Source organism: Euprymna scolopes, chromosome 40 (assembly GCF_053919585.1).
Source record: "Euprymna scolopes isolate OS-2025 chromosome 40, ASM5391958v1, whole genome shotgun sequence".
Lineage (NCBI taxonomy): Eukaryota > Metazoa > Mollusca > Cephalopoda > Sepiida > Sepiolidae > Euprymna > Euprymna scolopes.
The window spans coordinates 12,517,004-12,537,003 of record NC_136521.1 but is presented as its reverse complement, the minus strand read 5'-3'; the positions used below and the strand labels follow the sequence as shown (position 1 = coordinate 12,537,003).

Genomic DNA, 20,000 nt, shown 5'->3' with positions numbered 1-20,000 from the left:
TTCGATATCAGCTCGAGTAGTTTTTTTTACATACAAGAAATAAACTATTTAGAAAAATATAATACTTGTGTTAGATAATAACATTGTTAAAAGTCTAATTAATTATCGATCTATCTGTCTATCTATTTATCTAACCAGTGATATTGTTAAAATAGTTCATATTAGGAGTTATTTATTGTTCATAGAATAAAGTGTTGCAATGGGTTTTTGCTGAGGATGTTTACATAAATTAGCTAGGTTAAATAAATAAAATCACCCTGGGCAGGCATACGTGGAAAGGTCGCACGTTAGTGAGACGTGTGTTTTTTAATGATGTCGAAATGGAACTGAGGTGAAGAGGTCGGGAAGTTTAGTCAGTCGAAGAGTTTGAGTTTGGACACGGGAGTGAACAGACGTACTTCAAGCCAGGAAACGAGGCTGTGAAGAACAAGCATGCAGACACGAAATGGAGACTCTGTGGAGACCATTTGAGAGAGCTGAAATAAATTTATATATCAAAATTATAAAGTGTTGTTCTCTGCTTTCGCAAAAGGAGGAAAAACAGAGGTCTCAATTGGTTATGGTGTTGGTCATTTCATGTTTCATCACGGAGCTCAGTTGTGAAGATAGAAGAACTCTTGGAGAAAGAAAGGTATGAAGCATATATTATTATTCTTATAAAAAAATGATACCTTTATGTAAATATGAACTTTAATATATGCCCGTGTGATAACTCTTTGATACAACATGATTAAGTTCATACGTTGATGTCATATCCGCTGGCTAAACCACGATCCATATCATTTATACGTTTTTATCTGATCCCGTTAAAAGAACAATATCTCTCACTATATAAAACTCGCATGCACATGTCTTAGTTTCTTTCCATTTATTTTAATTCATTTTGTTTTTGTGGAAGGAATTTTATGTTACCTTTAATACCGGGCAACGCCGGGTCCATCTTCTAGTTTACAATATTTCGACCAACCTCGGCAATTTTCATTCTATGCGTCATATGTGTAGTTATTTTGAGGTGCTGGATCCCTGTCGTGCATTTGTAGAGCGAAAAATTGTTAATAAAGAGATATTTTCTCGCTACCCGTCACCCCTCTGCCTGGGGCAAGGCATAAACTATGTCACAGACAGACTCATGACTTTCAGCTGGAAATTAAATGGACGCATTTGGAAATACTTTAGTTGGTTTTAAAATACTTTTTGTGAATTTTTAGTTTCGTTGAAGTTTACTTTTCATATCTCCCCCTCTTTTCTCTCTCTCTCTCTCTCTCTCTCTCTCTCTCTCTCTCTTTCTCTCTTTCATTCGCGCTCTCTCTCTCTCTTTCATTCGCGCTCTCTCTCTCTCATTCGCGCGCACTCTCTCTATCTCATTCGCGCGCACTCTCTCTCTCTCATTCGCGCTCTCTCTCTCATTCGCTCTCTCTCTAATTCGCTCTCTCTCTCTCTCTCTCTCTATATATATATATATATATATATGTATATATAATGGTCTCTCCCGTCGATTTCGACGTACGGGGTTCCGCCACAACAACTAAGTTGTTCAGAAATCCACACAGATGATTTGTTTATGGTGGTGAAGGCTTTGTGTAGAACCAACCACAATTTTTGGTATTACTGCTAACCTTCATCGGTGCAGATGACTGCCACAGGACAGAGTATACATTAAACCGCAGGTTCTTACATCAGAGAAAGAGAGAAAAAAAGAGTGATAGAGAGAAAGAAAGAGAAAGAAGAGAGAGAGAGAGAGAGAGAGAGAGAGAGATCAATTAACAGTAATGCATACCAGGGACAGTTTTTTTTTTTTTAACTTCAAACGTCGGTATGTGTGAAATGTGAGATCTTTCATTTTATTGAACTGCCACCCTCAAAAAGAAAAGTCAGACACAAGGTCAATTGAATTTGGAGCACATGGCTATCCCTTGCCCCATAAAAAGGGGTGAATCTTGAATTGGATGCGAAAATAAAATGGATAATTCTGCTGGGATATTGTCATGTATGTGGTTACTGGTTGTCTCATATGACTAACAGTAAACTCATTCCCGTCGCTCACCGAAAAGAGAAGATAATGCCTGGGAATGCCTGTTACGCTGAAAGATCCTATAATTACATTTACCTCTTAATAATAAACAAATGCTATTAATAATAGGCTATTATCGTCCGCAGCAATGCTCGACACGAGGTCAGTTTATAGTGGGGAGTCAAGCTCCTTAGATAAGGGTGGATCTAAAAATAAAAATAAATAAAAAATAACTTAGATCAGACACGTTGACAGAGGTGAATCAAGCGACCGGAACCAAATCAATCTCGCTATTCCTAAAAAGCGAAGATAACGCCTGGGAGAATGATTTCCAGAATTTAAGTGACAACATACACTCCGGTTTTAGCCCGAATTAAAAATCTTTTAAATTCGCATGTGCTAAAAAAAAAAAAAAAATACTGTGATTGTAAAAAAAAAACAAAAAAAAAACAGAAACGGTGTGCACTGCAGTGCACTGCACCCCCAAATAACAAGGCAAAAAAAAAAAACAAAAAAAAACAAACAAAACAGAGACGAGTAGTCAACAAATAACTGTTACCAAAGGCAATAAAAATTAACTTTTCTACTTATCTACCTATTTCTTTTGTGTTTGTAAATGTTTTAAAGTGCTTTCATTTACATTTCTTATAGTTATCCTCGGAAACCCGACGGATAAAAAATAACGCCAGATTTTACTCGATGTGAAACCTCACTGTAGACATGGCTCCATGGAAATTCCATTGTACTTTCTACATTAGTTATTAATTATATCACAAGGAGCTTTCACACAGGTCTTCAGAGACCTTTCCCTGAAAACAGCCTGTGGTGTTCCCTGGAAGCTGAGTGACAACAAATCTCCCCAGGTTTCCAGTACTCTCCACCTCTTTCGATAACATTTGCAAATAAATTTGCATTATCGCAACAGCTGCTTGCCATCGATTTCTCGTTCGCAGCGGCTATTGATCTTTGCTGGGATTTGAATGGCAATAAGCCTCCCCAAGGCCCCAGTTCTCTTCGCACTTATTCGGCTGAGATCTGGTCAGATCATCGGTCTTTCCTTCCTCCTTGACTCTACTTGGTTATTTGGTCTCGCTCTTTGGGGGGGGGGGCAATTATGTAGCAATTGAGGTAGGGTTAGGTTAGAGAACTTATAGATATGCGGTTTCAGTGTTCTTGGTTCCATGTAGTGTTTCATGTTTTGCCTTTGCAGCAGTTTATCTATCCCGCACTTGTTGCTCCTGTGTGTTGGTTTCCACATCCAAGGGTTCTTTTTCTTTATATTTCAGCTGTTTTCATGATTGTTGTTCGTTGTATTTTTCCAGTCATTCCTTTGATTCCAATTTCTCCCATTCTTTTTTCCAAGTTTTTGGGGATTGTTTCTAGTGCTCCTACTATTATAGGTATTATTTGTGTTTTTGTTATATATTATTAATTTATCTTAGTAGTAGTAATAAATACTATTAAATGAAGAATCATTTAGAGTTAAATTTCGCATATCGTTTTTAGACATACAGTGTTTACCGATGTATTGGAGAGTTAAAAATGGCAGCCAACTCTCTCATTCACACGGTAAGTTTGGGAAAAGGAGTTAAAAATAAAAAAATATATACAAAATACTGTTAGAAACCCACTCTATATATGTTACCGTAACATAGGCTGACATATATTCGGTGGGGTTTTAACAGTATTTTGCCTACTTTTTTATTTTTAACTCCTTTTCCCAAACTTACCGTGTCAAAGAGAGAATCGGGCGCCATTTTTTACTTTCCCATACATCGGTAAACACTGTATGGTTTTCGAGCTGAATAAACATGTTACATTGAATAAAAAGACAAAAAATATATCCAGTTAGGTAGAAAAGTAACTTATATTGCCCTTGATAACATTTATTTGTTATATATTTTTTTTTTGACAACTTTTTCGAATCTATGTGTACAGTAATACAAACCCCAAAGATAATAAATCAGCAGAAAAAAAATTGAATGACTTTTAAGAAGGGGGTTCACTTCCTCGTTATAACGTTCTAATCACGTGACATGTCGGTAAAGAAATAGACAGTAAGGCAGGTAGCAATGAAGAAGAACGTTATAACGAGAAACTGAACCTCCTTCTTAAAAGTCATTCAATTTATTTATTTTTTTTTCAAAAAATTATTCTGCTAATATGATACTTAAGTTTTCAATCTATGATAATCGTCGAAAAAAAAGTTAAAAAAAAAATGTGTAAAAACACGCATATTTAGGAGGTCGACATTCTCGTAAAGGTCCGCTAAGAGGTTAATTATTTTTAGTTATGCAAGAAAAACGGCTTAACACGATATGTCTCACAGTTTATGAATGCTAGCGACTGTGACCCAACGGGTGAGTTGTCTTCTATATGAATGAAAATGTTTACACTTACTGCTTTTTTTGTTCGGCCAATCCGCAAACTCGGTTCTAACGTCATTAAATTCTTCACCGTGGGCTGCCAACAAAACACGGCAGAGTTCCGCGCGGCCCTTCAACATAAAATAATGCAAAGTGTATTTCGGCATCTTTTTCTTGCGAAGATGGATTTGCTACGCTATCTAACTGGGTGCTTATACAGCAGCTCACGGCGACACTCAACGATAGACTGGCCTGATGCTGCTTTGGTTTCTATATATATATATATGTACATGTGTGCGCTCGCTCGCTCGCGCGCGCGCGCGCGCGCGTGTGTGTGTGTGTATCAGCCACGTCGCCCTCACGAGTCGGTTAAGTGTGGGTCGAGACATAGATATCCGATAAAAAAACAAATGAGGTGGTGGGGGAAATACAACCTCGTTTTTATCCAAACCCTCCTACTCAACCTCTTAAAAATTCACCTCCTACCACTCCTTCGTCCCAATGAGATTCACACAACCATGAAATCGCATTTTCTTTTACTTTAGTCTTTCTTTCTTTTTTCTTTCTTCCTTGTTTTCGTTTTTTTTTTTTTTTGTAGTTTATATTCCTTAATTTTTGCCAAGTCATAACCAGAGTTCCTATTTACAATGCGTCCCCACGGGACAATTAGACATCAGGGCCGTTTTTTAACGTGGAGAAAAGGAGCACAAAATAAAAATTGTCTCAGTCGTGAAGGACTTCTCCTCCACTGAAAGAGAACAAGAAATTGAAGAACAGATACTACAGTGTGTACCAGAGTTCAAGAAGTTCAAGGTTTGACAAGCTCTATAGATTAATTCAATTTATAACACTAAAGCTAGGTAAAGCAAAAAAAAAAAAAAGGGAAAATAAAGTAGTCGTGTTTTTTTTTAACCGAATTAAAACCTATTAAAATCCATTAAAACCTATTAAAATCTATTAAAATCCATTATTCTTGAGCCACATTTTTTTTCCAGAAAGATAAATGCCTGAATTTTATTATATGAAGAGCAGAATAATATAAAACGTTTTCTACTATTTTTAACAGAATTTTAAAATTAAAATTTTCCAAATCCACACCATCCACCGCCATTTTTGTCTCAATCGATAAAACATTAAAATATTTTTTAAAAGGTTTTCAAACAAACTATTTTTTTTCTTTCGTCTAAATAAGATTTAGGATTATTTACTGTAAAATTTATCCGACATAAGTCCAGTACAAACAGAAAAAGTTTATAGACGCTAGAAGTAATTGTAAGAAAAAATAGCGAAACCACCAGAAAACGCATCGAAGCGCAGAAATTAGGAACTCGTGATTTCTGGAAAATCTATAACAGTGTGGTAAATAATAGGCAATCAACAATTCCCCATTATCCAACAATCATGAGGTTGCTTGCCCGGCAACCGAGAAGTCTAACATGCTTGTCAGTCGGTTTGCTTCAAACTCTACATTGGACCCAACAAACCACTCCCTCCCTGATTTTCCTTTGCGGACAGGCACCACCCCTTCTCAAGTGCATGATATCATAAAAACCTCAAAGGCATGTACACCTGATCTCATCCCGGCTGTACTATTAAAAATATGCACCGTTGAGGTTGCTCCAGTCGTCTCCAAACTTTACAACAAATCCCTTAAAGAATCTTGTTTTCCTGACTGCTGGAAAACTGCTTCTGTGATACCAGTTTATAAGAATTCTGGCGAAAGAACTGACTCATTAAATTATTAGCAATAGGAGTAAAAGAGTATAATGCAAACGAGCGGTCCTAGGGCGATCAGCCAACGATTCAAAGGAAGTCTTTTTATTTTTAAGTTCGTCTAGTATAGATGTTTTTCTGTGGACCGAATCCCTGTCGCGAATCTTAATACAACGTTTTCAATCCACAATTAACGACCAGGAACACGGTGTGCAGTTCTAGGTGGTTAGCACCTCCACCAAATTTCTGCGACACAGCTTCAGTCACTCTCACGAAGATAGGGTTGATATGACGTCGGCTGCAGTAGTGGATGATCTCTACTTACCTCTTTCTTCTACTGAAAAGAAAGAGCATTCAACGTGGTTGTTCTTCTTTTAAGTTCGCTTGTAAAGATTAACAATAATAATAACCGACGCTGGTTGTAGTTTTCGTATAATTGATCATTCACAAAAGAGAAAAATGAAAAATATTAAATGTGTACAGTTTTTCACAGGAGAATCAAATTAAAATAAATTAATGTCGTTTGCAAGTTTTCTCTTTCTGGTGATTACACAGTCGACGAACTGGGTCTTAGTTTTTTTTTAATAACTGACTCTTGCTGTCAATTGGCCAACGGACGAGTGTTTATCGAACGGCGGAGTGGGGAGCGGTGGACAGTTTCCCCGAGTTCCAAACTCTCTGTAACTCTGCCAAAAATATCCAAATTCTCTAAATCACTCTCTCAGCACGGGCTTATATATTGATGGTTGGGGTGGGTAGGACCACGTCGGGGCGTCCCACCCAATTAATCACCGTCAAATTCGACACACCTTGGTTCTTTCTTTTTATTGGATAATCAGCTCTCTCTCCCCCACATACAGATCAGGTAATTTTCCACTAGCGATGTTGATAATCGTCTCACGAACCCAGGAACACATCCTTGACTCCTGGGTCCGCTCGATACCAAACATCCGCTAATATCTCCAAATAATCATTCATTATATAAATCTCACCTGTCTGTTTAAATATATGTATGTATGTATGTATGTATGTATGTATGTATGTATGTATCGCTAAAACTTTTCTCAGCGGCATCGGACCGGGTCGACACTGGTACCGTCTGAAAGGGCGGTGTCTTGGTAAATAATATGTGAAAATTAGAAAAAAAGCGGTAAATTTTTTTAGAAATTGACATTCGTGATGAGAGAGGGTAGCAAAAAATCGTTCTTCTATGACAATTTCACCAAACACGCATGCGCAAAAAACGTTCTTTCTTGAATTGGTTTAAATAGAAACAAAAATCATTACTTCGCTCACGCGATCATAGAGTAGTGTTTATAGTGACAGCGTCGTTATCTTAAGGTTTCACGTTCGCACCGACATATCGGAAAATTGTTTTTTTTTTAAGTTTTAATATTTAAACAGAGTTATTCATGCCATTTTTTTTTCGTTCATTCGCTTCTTTATTTTCCCTTATTTTATTTTTTCCATCACGATCGTTGTTTTTGTTTTTCCGATGTTTTAAACGAGTTTTAACATTTAAAAATTTAAAGTTAATTATGGAATTTTTTTCCCATTCGCTCATTCTTTATTCCCCATCATGTACGCTGTTTTTTCGTTTTTTTTTGTTCTTCCGATTAAAAAAAAGGTTTTACATTTAAACAGAGTTATTTTGCTCGCATCTACTTTTTTTTTTTGCACCTCCAAACAACCCGAGAAACGCCGGGCGCCCAAGCTAATCTATAAATATAAAAGCGAAAATGTATGTATGTGGGTTCGATTTTTCTGTGTGTCTACAAAAGACTTCTTTCAGAGAAGCGGTCGCTCGCTTCACAACTTTTTAAAACTTTTTATATGACATATAAATTGTAATACCTCACAGTTAACAACGAAGCTCGCCTGTCTATTTAATTTGCTTGATTTCGGGAAGATAAATATTCAATATTTGTCGCTCGCCGCATGTGGGTTAGTCTTTCTCCCATAACATCTTGGGGTGGCTGAAAAAGTGTTCAGCAGTAAATGAATACCATCCCGCAGTCAAACTTGACCTCATTAAAACGGGCACCTGCTAAATCCAACTAATTAAATAAATTGAAACGTGTTTCCATTAGCATCTCGCGGTGGGGCAATGGTTAACTTCGCACGTTTTTTTTTTCACACTTTAATTTACAACTTTGCCTCAGCGGTTCGGGTTCGATCCTCATACTTACTTTTTTTTAATTTATATTCCTATAAATTCGTTTGTCTTTTTTATGTATTGATATTCATATTAAAAAAAAAACTCTTTTCTGTTTATTTTTCACTAGCAAAAGATCTAGCTAATTTCCATATTCTTTTAAACATTCATTTTAATTAATTCTCTATTAGTTTTTTCGGTTTTCTTATGGGATGATCATCTTTAGTTAACTATTACGTGTAATTATATTCATGCACATATTCTACATGATTTATACTTGCATAATATTTGCGTAAAAACTTTACAGTAAACACAAAATTGTTTCCATATATATTTATGTATACGTATATATTTTTGTTTAATCTATCCATAAAAGTGAACGTGTCCGTGTATCTGTGTGTCTGTGTACGTTTCCGTACGCAATAACGCTATCAATTTTAAGTCTACAGACTCGAAATTTGATATACAGGGTACTGAGATTTGGGAAAATCTTTATGATCGGTGTTCGACCAGAAATTTGGCTGTTAAGGAGTCAAAGTTAAACGATTTGACCTTTGAGAACACTACCTAACTCCTACATCAATTTTGAGTCTAAATGCTTGAAATTTTAGATATATGTTCCTTGGACATGGATCTAACTTAATAACTTGGTTGAGTCCCAAACAATAAATATTAAGGGTCAATAATAGGGGTCAAAGTTAAAAAAAATTGACCGTTTTTTTTTCTTTTTTTTTTACTCAACATACACCTCCAAACACCCGGGCAACGCCATGCTGAAATACTAGTATATCTAACAAAGTCAGCGTGTGTGTGTGCGTGTGTGTGTACATTTCCCTACGCAATAACTCTGTCAATTTTAAGTCTACAGACTCGAAGTTTGATATACAGAGTGCTGTGATTTGGGAAAATCTTTGTAATCGATTTACGGCTATAAATTTGGCTGTTAAGGGGTCAAAGTTCAACGATTTGATCTTTGAGAACTCTACCAAACTCCTCCAACAATTTTGGGTCTAAACAATTGAAATTTTAGATATATGTTCCTTGGACATGGATCTAACTTAATAACCTGATTTGAGCCACAAACAATAAATATTAAGGGGTTAAAGTTTTAAAAAATGACCACTTCTTTTGCTCAACATACACCTCCAAACACCCGGCAACGCCGGGCTGAAATGCTAGTATATTCAGAAAAGTAAATGAACATATTTAGTTTAAATCAGTTTCGTATTTAATTGCTCTACAAGTATCATCGCGTTTTGCTTTTTTTTTAGTTTTAAAGTTTACAGTTTTTCTGATTAATGTTATAAACTTAATTACAGTAAATTATTTTGTTGAAAAGATTTACCTTTTTTCTTTCTTTTTTTACAATTTTCCGAATGTTTCGTTTAATAAAATTACAATTCTTCAATTATCGTAGATTTTTTGTTTTATTTATTTATTTTGTTTTGTAATGTTAAAACGTAAATGTGACCAGGAAAACAAGAATAAATATTTTTGTTGTTGTTATTAATGTTTTAAACTTTGAATCTCGTATGTAAACATGAATGACGAGGTGTATCAGAAGTGGCCTTTAAAAATGATCAGAACTTTAATAATTCAACTTACTATCTTTCAAAGCTTATAACTACTTGAAAAATATAATTCAAACCCTAATTTTTTTTCAATTAAAGGAGCAAAGACCAAATTTTTAAATAATAACAGGTTTAATATCAAATTATGCAATATTTGTTCTTTTAAAAAAATATAAAGAAAATCAACATATTTTGACTTGCTTATAAATATATGTATATATATAAATGCCAAAAAATTACTTACCTAAAAAATACTATTAAATGGGTAGTTCCATTCTTCATTGTTAAGAATTTATCCATATTTATATTTTAAATTCCATGTATTTTTTTTTTTTAAATAAAAGGATTTTTTAAAGCGAGGGTCGTAGAAAATCGCATTTTCGTAACGTGTTTTGCGGCAAGCTTAAAGAGCTGCTGCTGCTAATATGACATTTATCAAATATGGATTCGTCCAAGTGATATAAATAATGTCTCTTTTTTTATTGCGTGTGTTTACCCAAATTAGTATTTTTCGTCCTCTGTAGTTAAAAAGAAACGCACATTCACTTATAAGTTTTTCCCCTGAAACAAAAAAATCCATTTCATCGATTTTTTTATTCTTTTAATGAAATACACGAGTTTTTGATTGATATATTTTATATATACTTCTTTATCGACTGATTTTTTTTTTTAATATCTAAATATCTTTTCTTAGAACTGCAACTGAACTCTGTTCCGTCTGCCTGCTTCCCACCGGACTACAACTTGGATGTCTTCAAGTCCAATGTTAACAAATTCCTAATGAACCGCCCCCTTAAGTAAACATTTCATCAAACCTCCACACTAACGTAATGTACTTGCAATAACCCTTATCTCTGAGTGGCTTCCGGGCCTTGATAAGTGGTGATCATTGTGTAAAAAAAAAAAAACATTGAATAAAGTAGAAAAATTTGCCGTCAGCGTCTGGTATTTACTTGACGATATAAGCATAACATGAGCTTTCATTAAAAAAAATCAACGTGTTTAAAAAAAAAAAAAAGATTACTTTACAGGTAAATTTCCAAAAAACTATTCTTTTTTTCTTTTAAATTAGAATATTTTCTTTATTGATCTTTTATCTTCCATTTGTAATATATAAAACTTTGGTACATAAATTAATTATTCAAATTTTTATAGACATTTCAAAATGGAGCCGGGGGGATGAATTTTAAAAAAAACCGTTTGTTTAAAATATTATATTCGGTTTATTGGAAAGAGCATAAAATTTCACATTGACCCTGAAAATATTGTAAAAATTGAACCAATAGAAAAATTTTGATAGATTTGAAAAATATTTAACTCGTAAAATTCAATTGATTTTATTACGTAAAAAAATGTCTACATGAAGGCTCGCCGCCATTATGTAAACATTTTTTAAACACAGTTTTAAAAAAAATATATTTCTATTATTTTTTTGAACAACTTTAATAGTTAATAATATTAATTTTAATATGGAAGTATATTCCATACAGAAAATAAACAACCTACTTTAAAAAGAGAAATTATATTTTATTCGCAGTTTTCTGTTAGGGGTGTCAAAAATTCCTCCAAATTTCTGATACACCTAATGAATGACTCTTTTAAAAGAATTGGGCAATTGAGTGTAACACAGTAGGTTAACTTTCAAACACGTCGTTGGAGGGCACCCCCGTTTGTCAATAATAAATGCAGATTATCCGTAAACTGTTTTTTTATATAAATATGTTTACTTAGTTTTATAAATGTATCGCATATAATTTATTTTTTTAATAAATATGTTTAATTTCGATATTTTTTCGTATCTATCATACTAACATCATAGGGCATATTAAAAATATTTGGCATAAAAAACGTAAACATTTATATAATATTTGTTGAAGTTTGTTTACAGATATTCGCATTTATTATATTTAAAAGAAAACTTGTTGGCACTTCAGCATGACAGTGACATATTAGCAACAGAGACGAGTTATCGACCCCTGTTCTTCGAAAGAGAAGTAACATCTAGTGCCCATTATGTGAACCTCAAGTATATTCAAATGTTTACGATAACACAAAAATATCTAACGAAATAAATAACTGTTGTGTCTGTATCAATAACAACACGAATGCAGAAAGTAAAGGTAAAACAAATATATTAAGACGAAAATATAATACATATTTACAAAAGGTGCAGTTGTACTGCAGTTGGAAGATTGTCCGGCAGAGGGCGTGTTGAAGTCTTTCATGGAGTAACCGGCACATGCGTCTTGCCTATCCGGCGTTCGAACACAGCTCCCCGGTCTTGCTGACTTGATACCTTTATCTATATCTTTTCACCCACGTATGCTAATTGGGCGTCTCCACAACAATAACACAAAAATATATGAACATCGGAACATTTATTGAATAAAAAAATGTATCAAAATATAATTTTAATGTATTAATATTTTTTTTAACGAGTGATTAATGTACCAAAAATAATTTTAGTTTGTCAATGTAGCAAAATAGAATTTTAAAACATGAAACGTTTATAGAGGTTTAAGAAATGTTTGCCACTTGTACAGTTTAATCAACACATAAAAAATGAAAATATCGGAAAAACGTTATATTGTACGCATCCGTTTTGAACTGAAGATCTCTGAAAATTTTTTTTAACTTAATTTGATCGAGTAGTTTTTTTTTTTTTTTTTTTTTTACAGCGGAAAACACGTTTTTATTAGAGCGCGTTGAAGGTAGACATCTTGGAATTTACTTAATTTTTGTTTGGAGTTTAGAAACGTCACGGGAGATAACTCCATGTAAAGCGCCAACACCCCCTCCCCATCGTTGATACTAGCTTTTCTTCCTAAAAATCGAACCTTTTGCCCAGTATCATAACAAATTGTTTTTTCGCTGTAAAACAAAAACTACTTGATGAAATTAAGTGAACTTTTTTTTTTTTCGGATAGCATTTTTTTTTTTTGATATTTTCATTTTTTAATGTCTTGATTAAACTGTACAAGTACCATTTTTTTTTTTACAGAATATTGTTTTTTTTATTCACAGTAAGATTGTATAAACATTTCTCAAAATTTAAAAACATGAACATTTCTAGAGTTTTAAGAATAATTTGTTTGTTTTTTGTACACAAAGATAGTTTTTTTTTCACAGTAAGATTGTATAAACATATATCAAAATATAATTTTTGTTTGTCAATGTAGCACAAAAAACATGAAACATTTATAGAGGTTTAACAATAATTTGTTGTTATTTTTTATTTATTTTTTACTTTTTGTACAGAAAACTTGTATAAAAACAGCAAAATATAATTTTAGTTTGCACGCACTGTTGGAAAAGGAAGACTTATCGACCCCTGTTCTTTGGCTGACAAGCGACACCTGTCGGCGGTTCTTGAAATTAAAATACACACATTCACCCTATGTCACTGTTATGCAGAAGTGCCAAATGAGCAAAAATAAGCATATTTTTTGTACTAAAAAGTGCATGTTCATAATAGCACTAAAAAAAAACCCCCAAAAAAACCCAGAGGTACAGAAAAACATTTATGATGTACGACACGTACCTATCACTATACGAAATTGTCATATTCCAAAAAATATGTAAAGTGATCAAGTAGTTTTTCTGGTACTTGTACAGTTTAATGAAAACATTAAAAAATGAAAATAGTGAAAAAATTATATTGTACGTACCCGTTATGGAATGAAGTCCCCTCACCACACACACAAAAAAATTCACTTAATTTGATCAAGTAGTTTTTTTTTCAGAGAGGAAAATTAAATTTTAATGAGATCAATCTATCGTCGCCATTTGGCTGTTTGCGGACACGAGGAGGGAGTGCTTTTAAGTGATTAACAAAGGACGAAATAATAAAAAAAAGAATAAAAAAAAGGACACAGAAACTCTGTGAAATAAGTAAAAAAAAACAAAATAAAAAAACAAAAAATAATATTTATTTAAATACTTTTTCTGCTCATGTTTCCACATAATCTCGTCAAATTTTGACAAACTTTACAATTATCTACTCCTGGTGCTCCCTTCTCCTACGCGGAAAAAAAAGATGGCTGGTATCCGACCAATCTCATTAAAATTTGATTTTCCTTGGTAAAAAAGAAACTGCTTGATTAAATTAAGTGATTTTTATTTTGCATGAAAATTTTATTCAATAATGCGTGCGTACAATATAACATTTTTTTTTCTATATCTTCATTTTTTAATGCCTTGATTAAACTGTACAAGTACCCTTTTTTTACTAAGAAAATAAAAATTTACGACTTTTAGCGATTTTACTACTATATATATATATATATCGACTATGCTTCGAATTAAGTTATCTTCCTCTTATTTATTTCACCGGATTTCATCATGACGGACAAAAACACTACAACTCGCTTAATGGTAAAATGTGATTACAAACAAACAAACAAAAAATTACCTGATCAAATCACGTGATTTATTTTTAAATATTTCATTTTTCTTCCGTAGCTGGTACGTATAGCATAAATATTTTTCTGTATTTTATTTACTTTTAATTGCCGTCATAAGTTCAATTCAAAACTTGCACAAAAAATTATCTCGTCTGCATATGAAACGATTCCCTTTTTTTAAAACTCGTACAATAACATTTTCCCATTCTTTTCTTTTTTTTTAAATGAATTATTATCGATTTTTTTTACATGAATTATTATCGATCTCCCACTTAACTTTGTTCATTTACTAAATATTTTTTATTTTCATCCCGATTTTAACAGACTTACTGATGCTCTTCTGCGAGAGGCTTAGGGATGTGACCTCAGCTCTGTAACCGGAATGAAACGACAGACATATTTAAAAAAAAATTCTTTTCATTTTTTTCCATCCATTTATTATCGATAAACGACTAATCTTTCATAAAAATTGATAAGTTCTTTGTAACCAAACGAGTTGTCAAAACTGATAAGACTCAAAGTTCACAAACCGGGCAATTTCGGACTCCCCTTTTCAGGCCTATTCCGCTTGAGGTTCCCTGGGTGTTCTGAGGGGAGTCAGAGGGGTGGGGGGTTCTGCATGGATTGTCTGGGCTTCTTGCTAATCAGAACCCTTCCTTTTTTCCCTCTCATTTCTCCGTGTAGCTCTTTTTATATTGAGGCGATTGCATCCATCCTCAATAACCAATCAAGGGGAACTACATCATATCTAGTTCGTAGCTATTGGTTAATCCCAATCGATCGGTTTTACCATCACCGTGAAACTCTTTGATTCTCACGGTAAAAAGGACAAGAGGCTAGTTCTAATATCAAAATGTCAACATTATAATTTTTAATAAAAATAATCCGGTGTTCAAGCGAAGAGAAAAAGCAATTATCTTATCTCATCGGTCGTCCATGCAAACTTTAGCCGAAAAATATATAGAAAAAATAATAAAGGAAAATGAAACCAAAGTTAGAATTCATCGATTTAGAATAAGGCTGTATTCCCAATTCCTGACCGGATTGATTCGGCGTTAATTTTCGCTTCATCCGTAACTTCTGGGGCTGCCTTACCATAAGTTAGCTGACCACGTCACAACATACTTTAGAAATGCAATGTTGGATACAAGTTTGCAGACACAGAACCGAGCATTTTCCAGGAAAATGCCTGGTTTATAGTGCTTTATACTGTAAATGTAATGTGAACAAACATCTTGCTGCTCAACTCCCCTTTCCGATCACTCGCGCCAATGTCTGACTCCTATTAAACGCTTCCATTACGCTTTCGTGGTACCATACCTGGTTTTGGGTAAAATATAAAAGAAGAGAAAGACGATACATCGATAGTTTTCAAAATTTATTTAAATATTTTGGTAAATTCAATTGTACACAGAATGCGACAAAAATGCGGCTTAAATTTAGAGATGTCTTGAGATGGGCGTTTAGAACTCGGTGGCTGGGCGATTCTTCAGATATTCGGCAATCTTTGGAGATTCTTCAACCCTTTGGCGAAGTGCTGCCAACTTTGGACAATCTTTTAAGAGATCTGGGTACATCTGAAGAGGAGTTTCCAAAGCTACGAAACAATGCAAGTCAGCCATAGTCATCTAGAGGAGACAAAAAAAAAAAAATTCAAAATTATTAAGTATTAAAAATTTAATAAAAAAAAACTCACTATGTCATTCTATCTATCTGTCTGTCTGTCTGTCTGTCTGTCTGTCTCCATATTTTCAAACTTTATCTCTAACGAAACTAAAAGTCACAGAGAGGCGCTAGGAACACAAAATGATTAGATTTTTATGGGCCGTTCTCGTTCTTTTATGGGTCTTTAGCTGGTTAAAATAGTTTTTAAGCGGTCAAAAAGGGTCAAAATCGAAAAAAAAATCGTTATACATTTTGTACATTCATCTTAGTTAATTTTTAATCAGTTCATATGCATGTCACCTTAGTACTGTGATAACGTCACCAGCTTTGAATGCTACAGTTTTGCTTTTCCATGTAACTGGCTGACTGAAACATGCTCATGAATGTGTAGCAATATTTTAATACTTATGTAAAACAAATAAAATGAGTATCTTGCCATACTTCGGTATTGAGCACTCTTGTATTAACCTTGTTAAAACTTCATTGCTTGCTTTACCTCTGGAAAATATTAGCCAAAAATTCTCTTTTTCTTTCTCTCTCTCTCATATATATATATATATATATATATATATATATATATATATATATATATATATATATATATATACACACACACATACATATATATATATATATTTAAAGTGATTGTTTTGTAGTTCCAACGAGAGAAAAAAAATGTATATTTAAAAGAGTGTAGCCATTAATAATTGTGAGGTTTTCAGCCTTTTATCATTTTTTTATTTTAAAATATTTTTATAACGCGTTTCAAGCTTTGTTTCGCTCTCTTCAGATATTTTCGTTAAATATTTTTTTAAAAATGAGAGTTTGAAATGTTATTTTTACATCTGCTTATACTAAATGTGTTTTTCAGAGTGATGTGGTCTCAGACATTCTGTCCCCAACAGTAAGTGTTGGTAGTGTCCAGTCAGAGTTAAGTTCAAAGAGGGGCCTTTTGGTCCATTTGGTGAAGGTTTTTATGTTTTTTATGACTTTGTTTTTTGATGTATAGCACACACCCACACACAATCACACACACATACACATACATACATGTATATATAGATATACACACGCATACGAACGCAGGTATATACACATATACACATGCATATACACAGAAATATATGTAGGAGCATACATATATACATACCCACCTACACATTCACACACGTACTCACACACATCCACCCACTAATATATCACACACATATTGGTTAATTTTTTTTGTCTTTCCCAATCAAAACACGCATACATACATGTACTTAATTATTCAAACATAAGTACACGCACACACACACACACAAGTAAGATGGAGAATAGGTAGGAGATAATATATACATACACACACACGCACACACAATAACACACATACATATACATACACACAGATATATACATACATGTATGCACATAGACACACATACATACACACACATGCATATATATAGAGACATATGCAGGGGTTCACACATACGCATACATCCATATACACAAATACACACACGAATGAATTTATCCAACCATATATATGCATACATATATGTATATATACACACACATATACAGATGCGTATACATCCACCCACCTATATATATATATATATATATATATATATATATATATATATATATATATATATATATATATATATATATACAATCACACACACACACACACATACATATTCATACACCCATACATTACATATATATTGGTTAAAGTTTTTTTTCTTTCCTAATCCAAGCACATATGCATACATGTATGCAGTCACCCAAAAATAAGTGAACGTACACACACAAACAAGATGGAGGATAGATAACAGATGATATATGTATATACATACACACGTATACACAATCACACATACATATACACACATATATATACATATACATATACACACATATACACACACATATATCCACACATATACATATACGCATAAACATATACATATACGTACATATATACATACACACATACACACACACACACACACACACACACACACACACACACACACACATATATATATATATATATATATATATATATATATATATATATATATATACATATCTGTGTACATACACATACACACGTATAATTTCTAATTGTTTGTTTAGTTTAGGGAAATGGTATTATACTGGATATGGATGTGCGCGCCCGTGAAAGTGTGCGCGTGCTTTATTGTGCTTTTTTTGTTTCGTGTGTCAGGGTGCACATTTACCTAAGTATGCGTGCGTGTAAGTGTATTTTGTGTTTTGCCTATTTATGTGTATAATTATTGAGAGATGCTTAAGGCGGGATTGAATTTTGCTATGAAGTTTTTTTCTTGTGTTAGTAAGTAGAAGTTGTTGTCAGTTTGGAAGATGGGCATTACCTCGAATCTGCCTCCACTGAATGTGTGTATATGTTGTGAAACATGCATGTGTCTATTTTCCGCGATTTTGATGTTGGATCGATGTAGAGCTACTCCATTACTAAGGTTTTTTTGTGGCGCCTATGTAGGATTTATCACATGCTGCACATTTTATTACATAGACCACGTTTTTTGAGGTGCAATCTAGTTTTTAAAAAAAAATTTTGAATGTTTGTATGGGGTTCGTAAATGTGTATGTGTTTCCCTCTAATATTATGTTGCAGACTCCACATCATTGTTTGTTGCATTTTGTGACTCCTTTTGTTGCGTCTTGATTGAGTTTGGATAAGGTAAGAATGCGTTTTAGGTTTTTGGGTTGGCGTTTGCTTTTTATTATTTTTGTTGTTTTAAGGAAGTTGTTTAGTTTGCTGTTTTGGTTAAGTAGGAAGAGATTTTTCGTTATCTCTGTGAAAAGCTTTGGGTTGTTTGTGTTGTGTGTGGAGACGTATGTTAGGATTTGTTCTTTGTTTCGTTCTTTAGGTGTTCTCAAATCTTCTACTGGTATATTTGTCGCAAGTTGGATCCCTTTGTCTATAAGTTGTGGTGGGTATTTTCTTTTTCTTAGATTTTTTTGTAGTTCCTTGAGTCGGATTGTCCGAAGGTTTTTGTCCGTGATTATGGTGCAGATTCTACGTGCTAGGGTGTAGGGAATGGCTTTTATGCAGCTTTTAGGGTGGTGACTTTTAAATTGTAGGTATTCTTGGGTGTCTTTAGGTTTGCGGTAAATGTATGTGATAATATATATATATTATTCCTTAATTGGAATTCATTTTTGAGATGAGCATTATATATATTAATTTATTTTTATTTCGGACTATTAGTCTCATCTTTATTAGTTGTTGTTTTTTTTCATATAAAAAAAAAGATGAAAAAAACAACAACTAATAAAGATGAGACTAATAGTCCGAAATAAAAATAAATTAATAAATGTATGTGATAATGTTATTGTCTTTAATCTTTATCAGTATATCTAGAAAGGGTAATTCTGTAGAGCTTTGTTCTATGGTGAATTTAATTTTGGGGTGTAGGTTCTGGAGTATGGGTAAAAGTCTGTGATATCTAGTTGAGTGAATTTGCATCTATGTGGGTCGGTTCTTGCAGATCCAGGGCTGTTCTAGCAGCTCCAGGGAAGATTGCCCTTTAGAGGGAAAATGCAAGGTGAAATATCGTATACGAAGTGACACTCCCGCATGAGACCAGCGATAAACCAGAGATATACATAGGGATGACGAAAGGGACGTTCAAGCAAAGATTTTACATGCACAATAGTTTCTTCAGGGCAAAGACGAGAATAAAGACGGCTTTAGCCGCCCGAGTATGGCAGCTTAAAGACAAAGGAACACAATTCAGCATCAAATGGAGGATCATTGAAATAAAACCAGCATACTCACCAGCCTCAAAACGATGCCCGCTTTGTGACGCGGAGAAGTACCACATCATAAAAGCTATTAATGACCCTCAAAAGACTTGTTTGAACGTACGCAGTGAGACACTCAAAGGATGTCTGCATAGGAGACAAGCGCTACTAATAAACTGGGAAGACAGAAAAATAAACGAGGACCCCACCTAAAGGAGTCCTCCAAGAGTATTCCAGATGCAGACAACTTAACGCATAAACAGTAAGTGTTGGTAGTGTCCAGTCAGAGTTAAGTTCAAAGAGGGGCCTTTTGGTCCATTTGGTGAATGGTGAATC

General features: G+C 33.7%; 2 protein-coding genes across 3 annotated transcripts in view; both read right to left on the bottom strand.

Moving 5' to 3' along the window:
* Positions 1-4,785, bottom strand: part of LOC145265371 (glutathione S-transferase-like) — a 26,117-nt gene extending 21,332 nt beyond the window's left edge. Inside the window, exon 1 of one of the 2 annotated variants that reach the window (XM_080121155.1) lies at positions 4,412-4,785. In XM_080121155.1, the coding sequence (XP_079977281.1) occupies positions 4,412-4,544 (133 nt within the window). In that variant the 5' untranslated portion in view covers positions 4,545-4,785. Of the gene's footprint in view, positions 1-912; positions 1,084-4,411 lie in introns of those variants that run through there. The other variant, XM_080121156.1, reaches the window with a different exon arrangement.
* A 10,797-nt stretch (positions 4,786-15,582) lies between these two features.
* LOC145265370 (glutathione S-transferase-like) overlaps positions 15,583-20,000 on the bottom strand; it is a 28,615-nt gene continuing 24,197 nt past the window's right edge. The window contains exon 5 of the mRNA XM_080121154.1: positions 15,583-15,847. Coding sequence (XP_079977280.1) covers positions 15,683-15,847 — 165 coding nt within the window. The 3' untranslated portion in view covers positions 15,583-15,682. The remainder of the gene's footprint in view (positions 15,848-20,000) is intronic.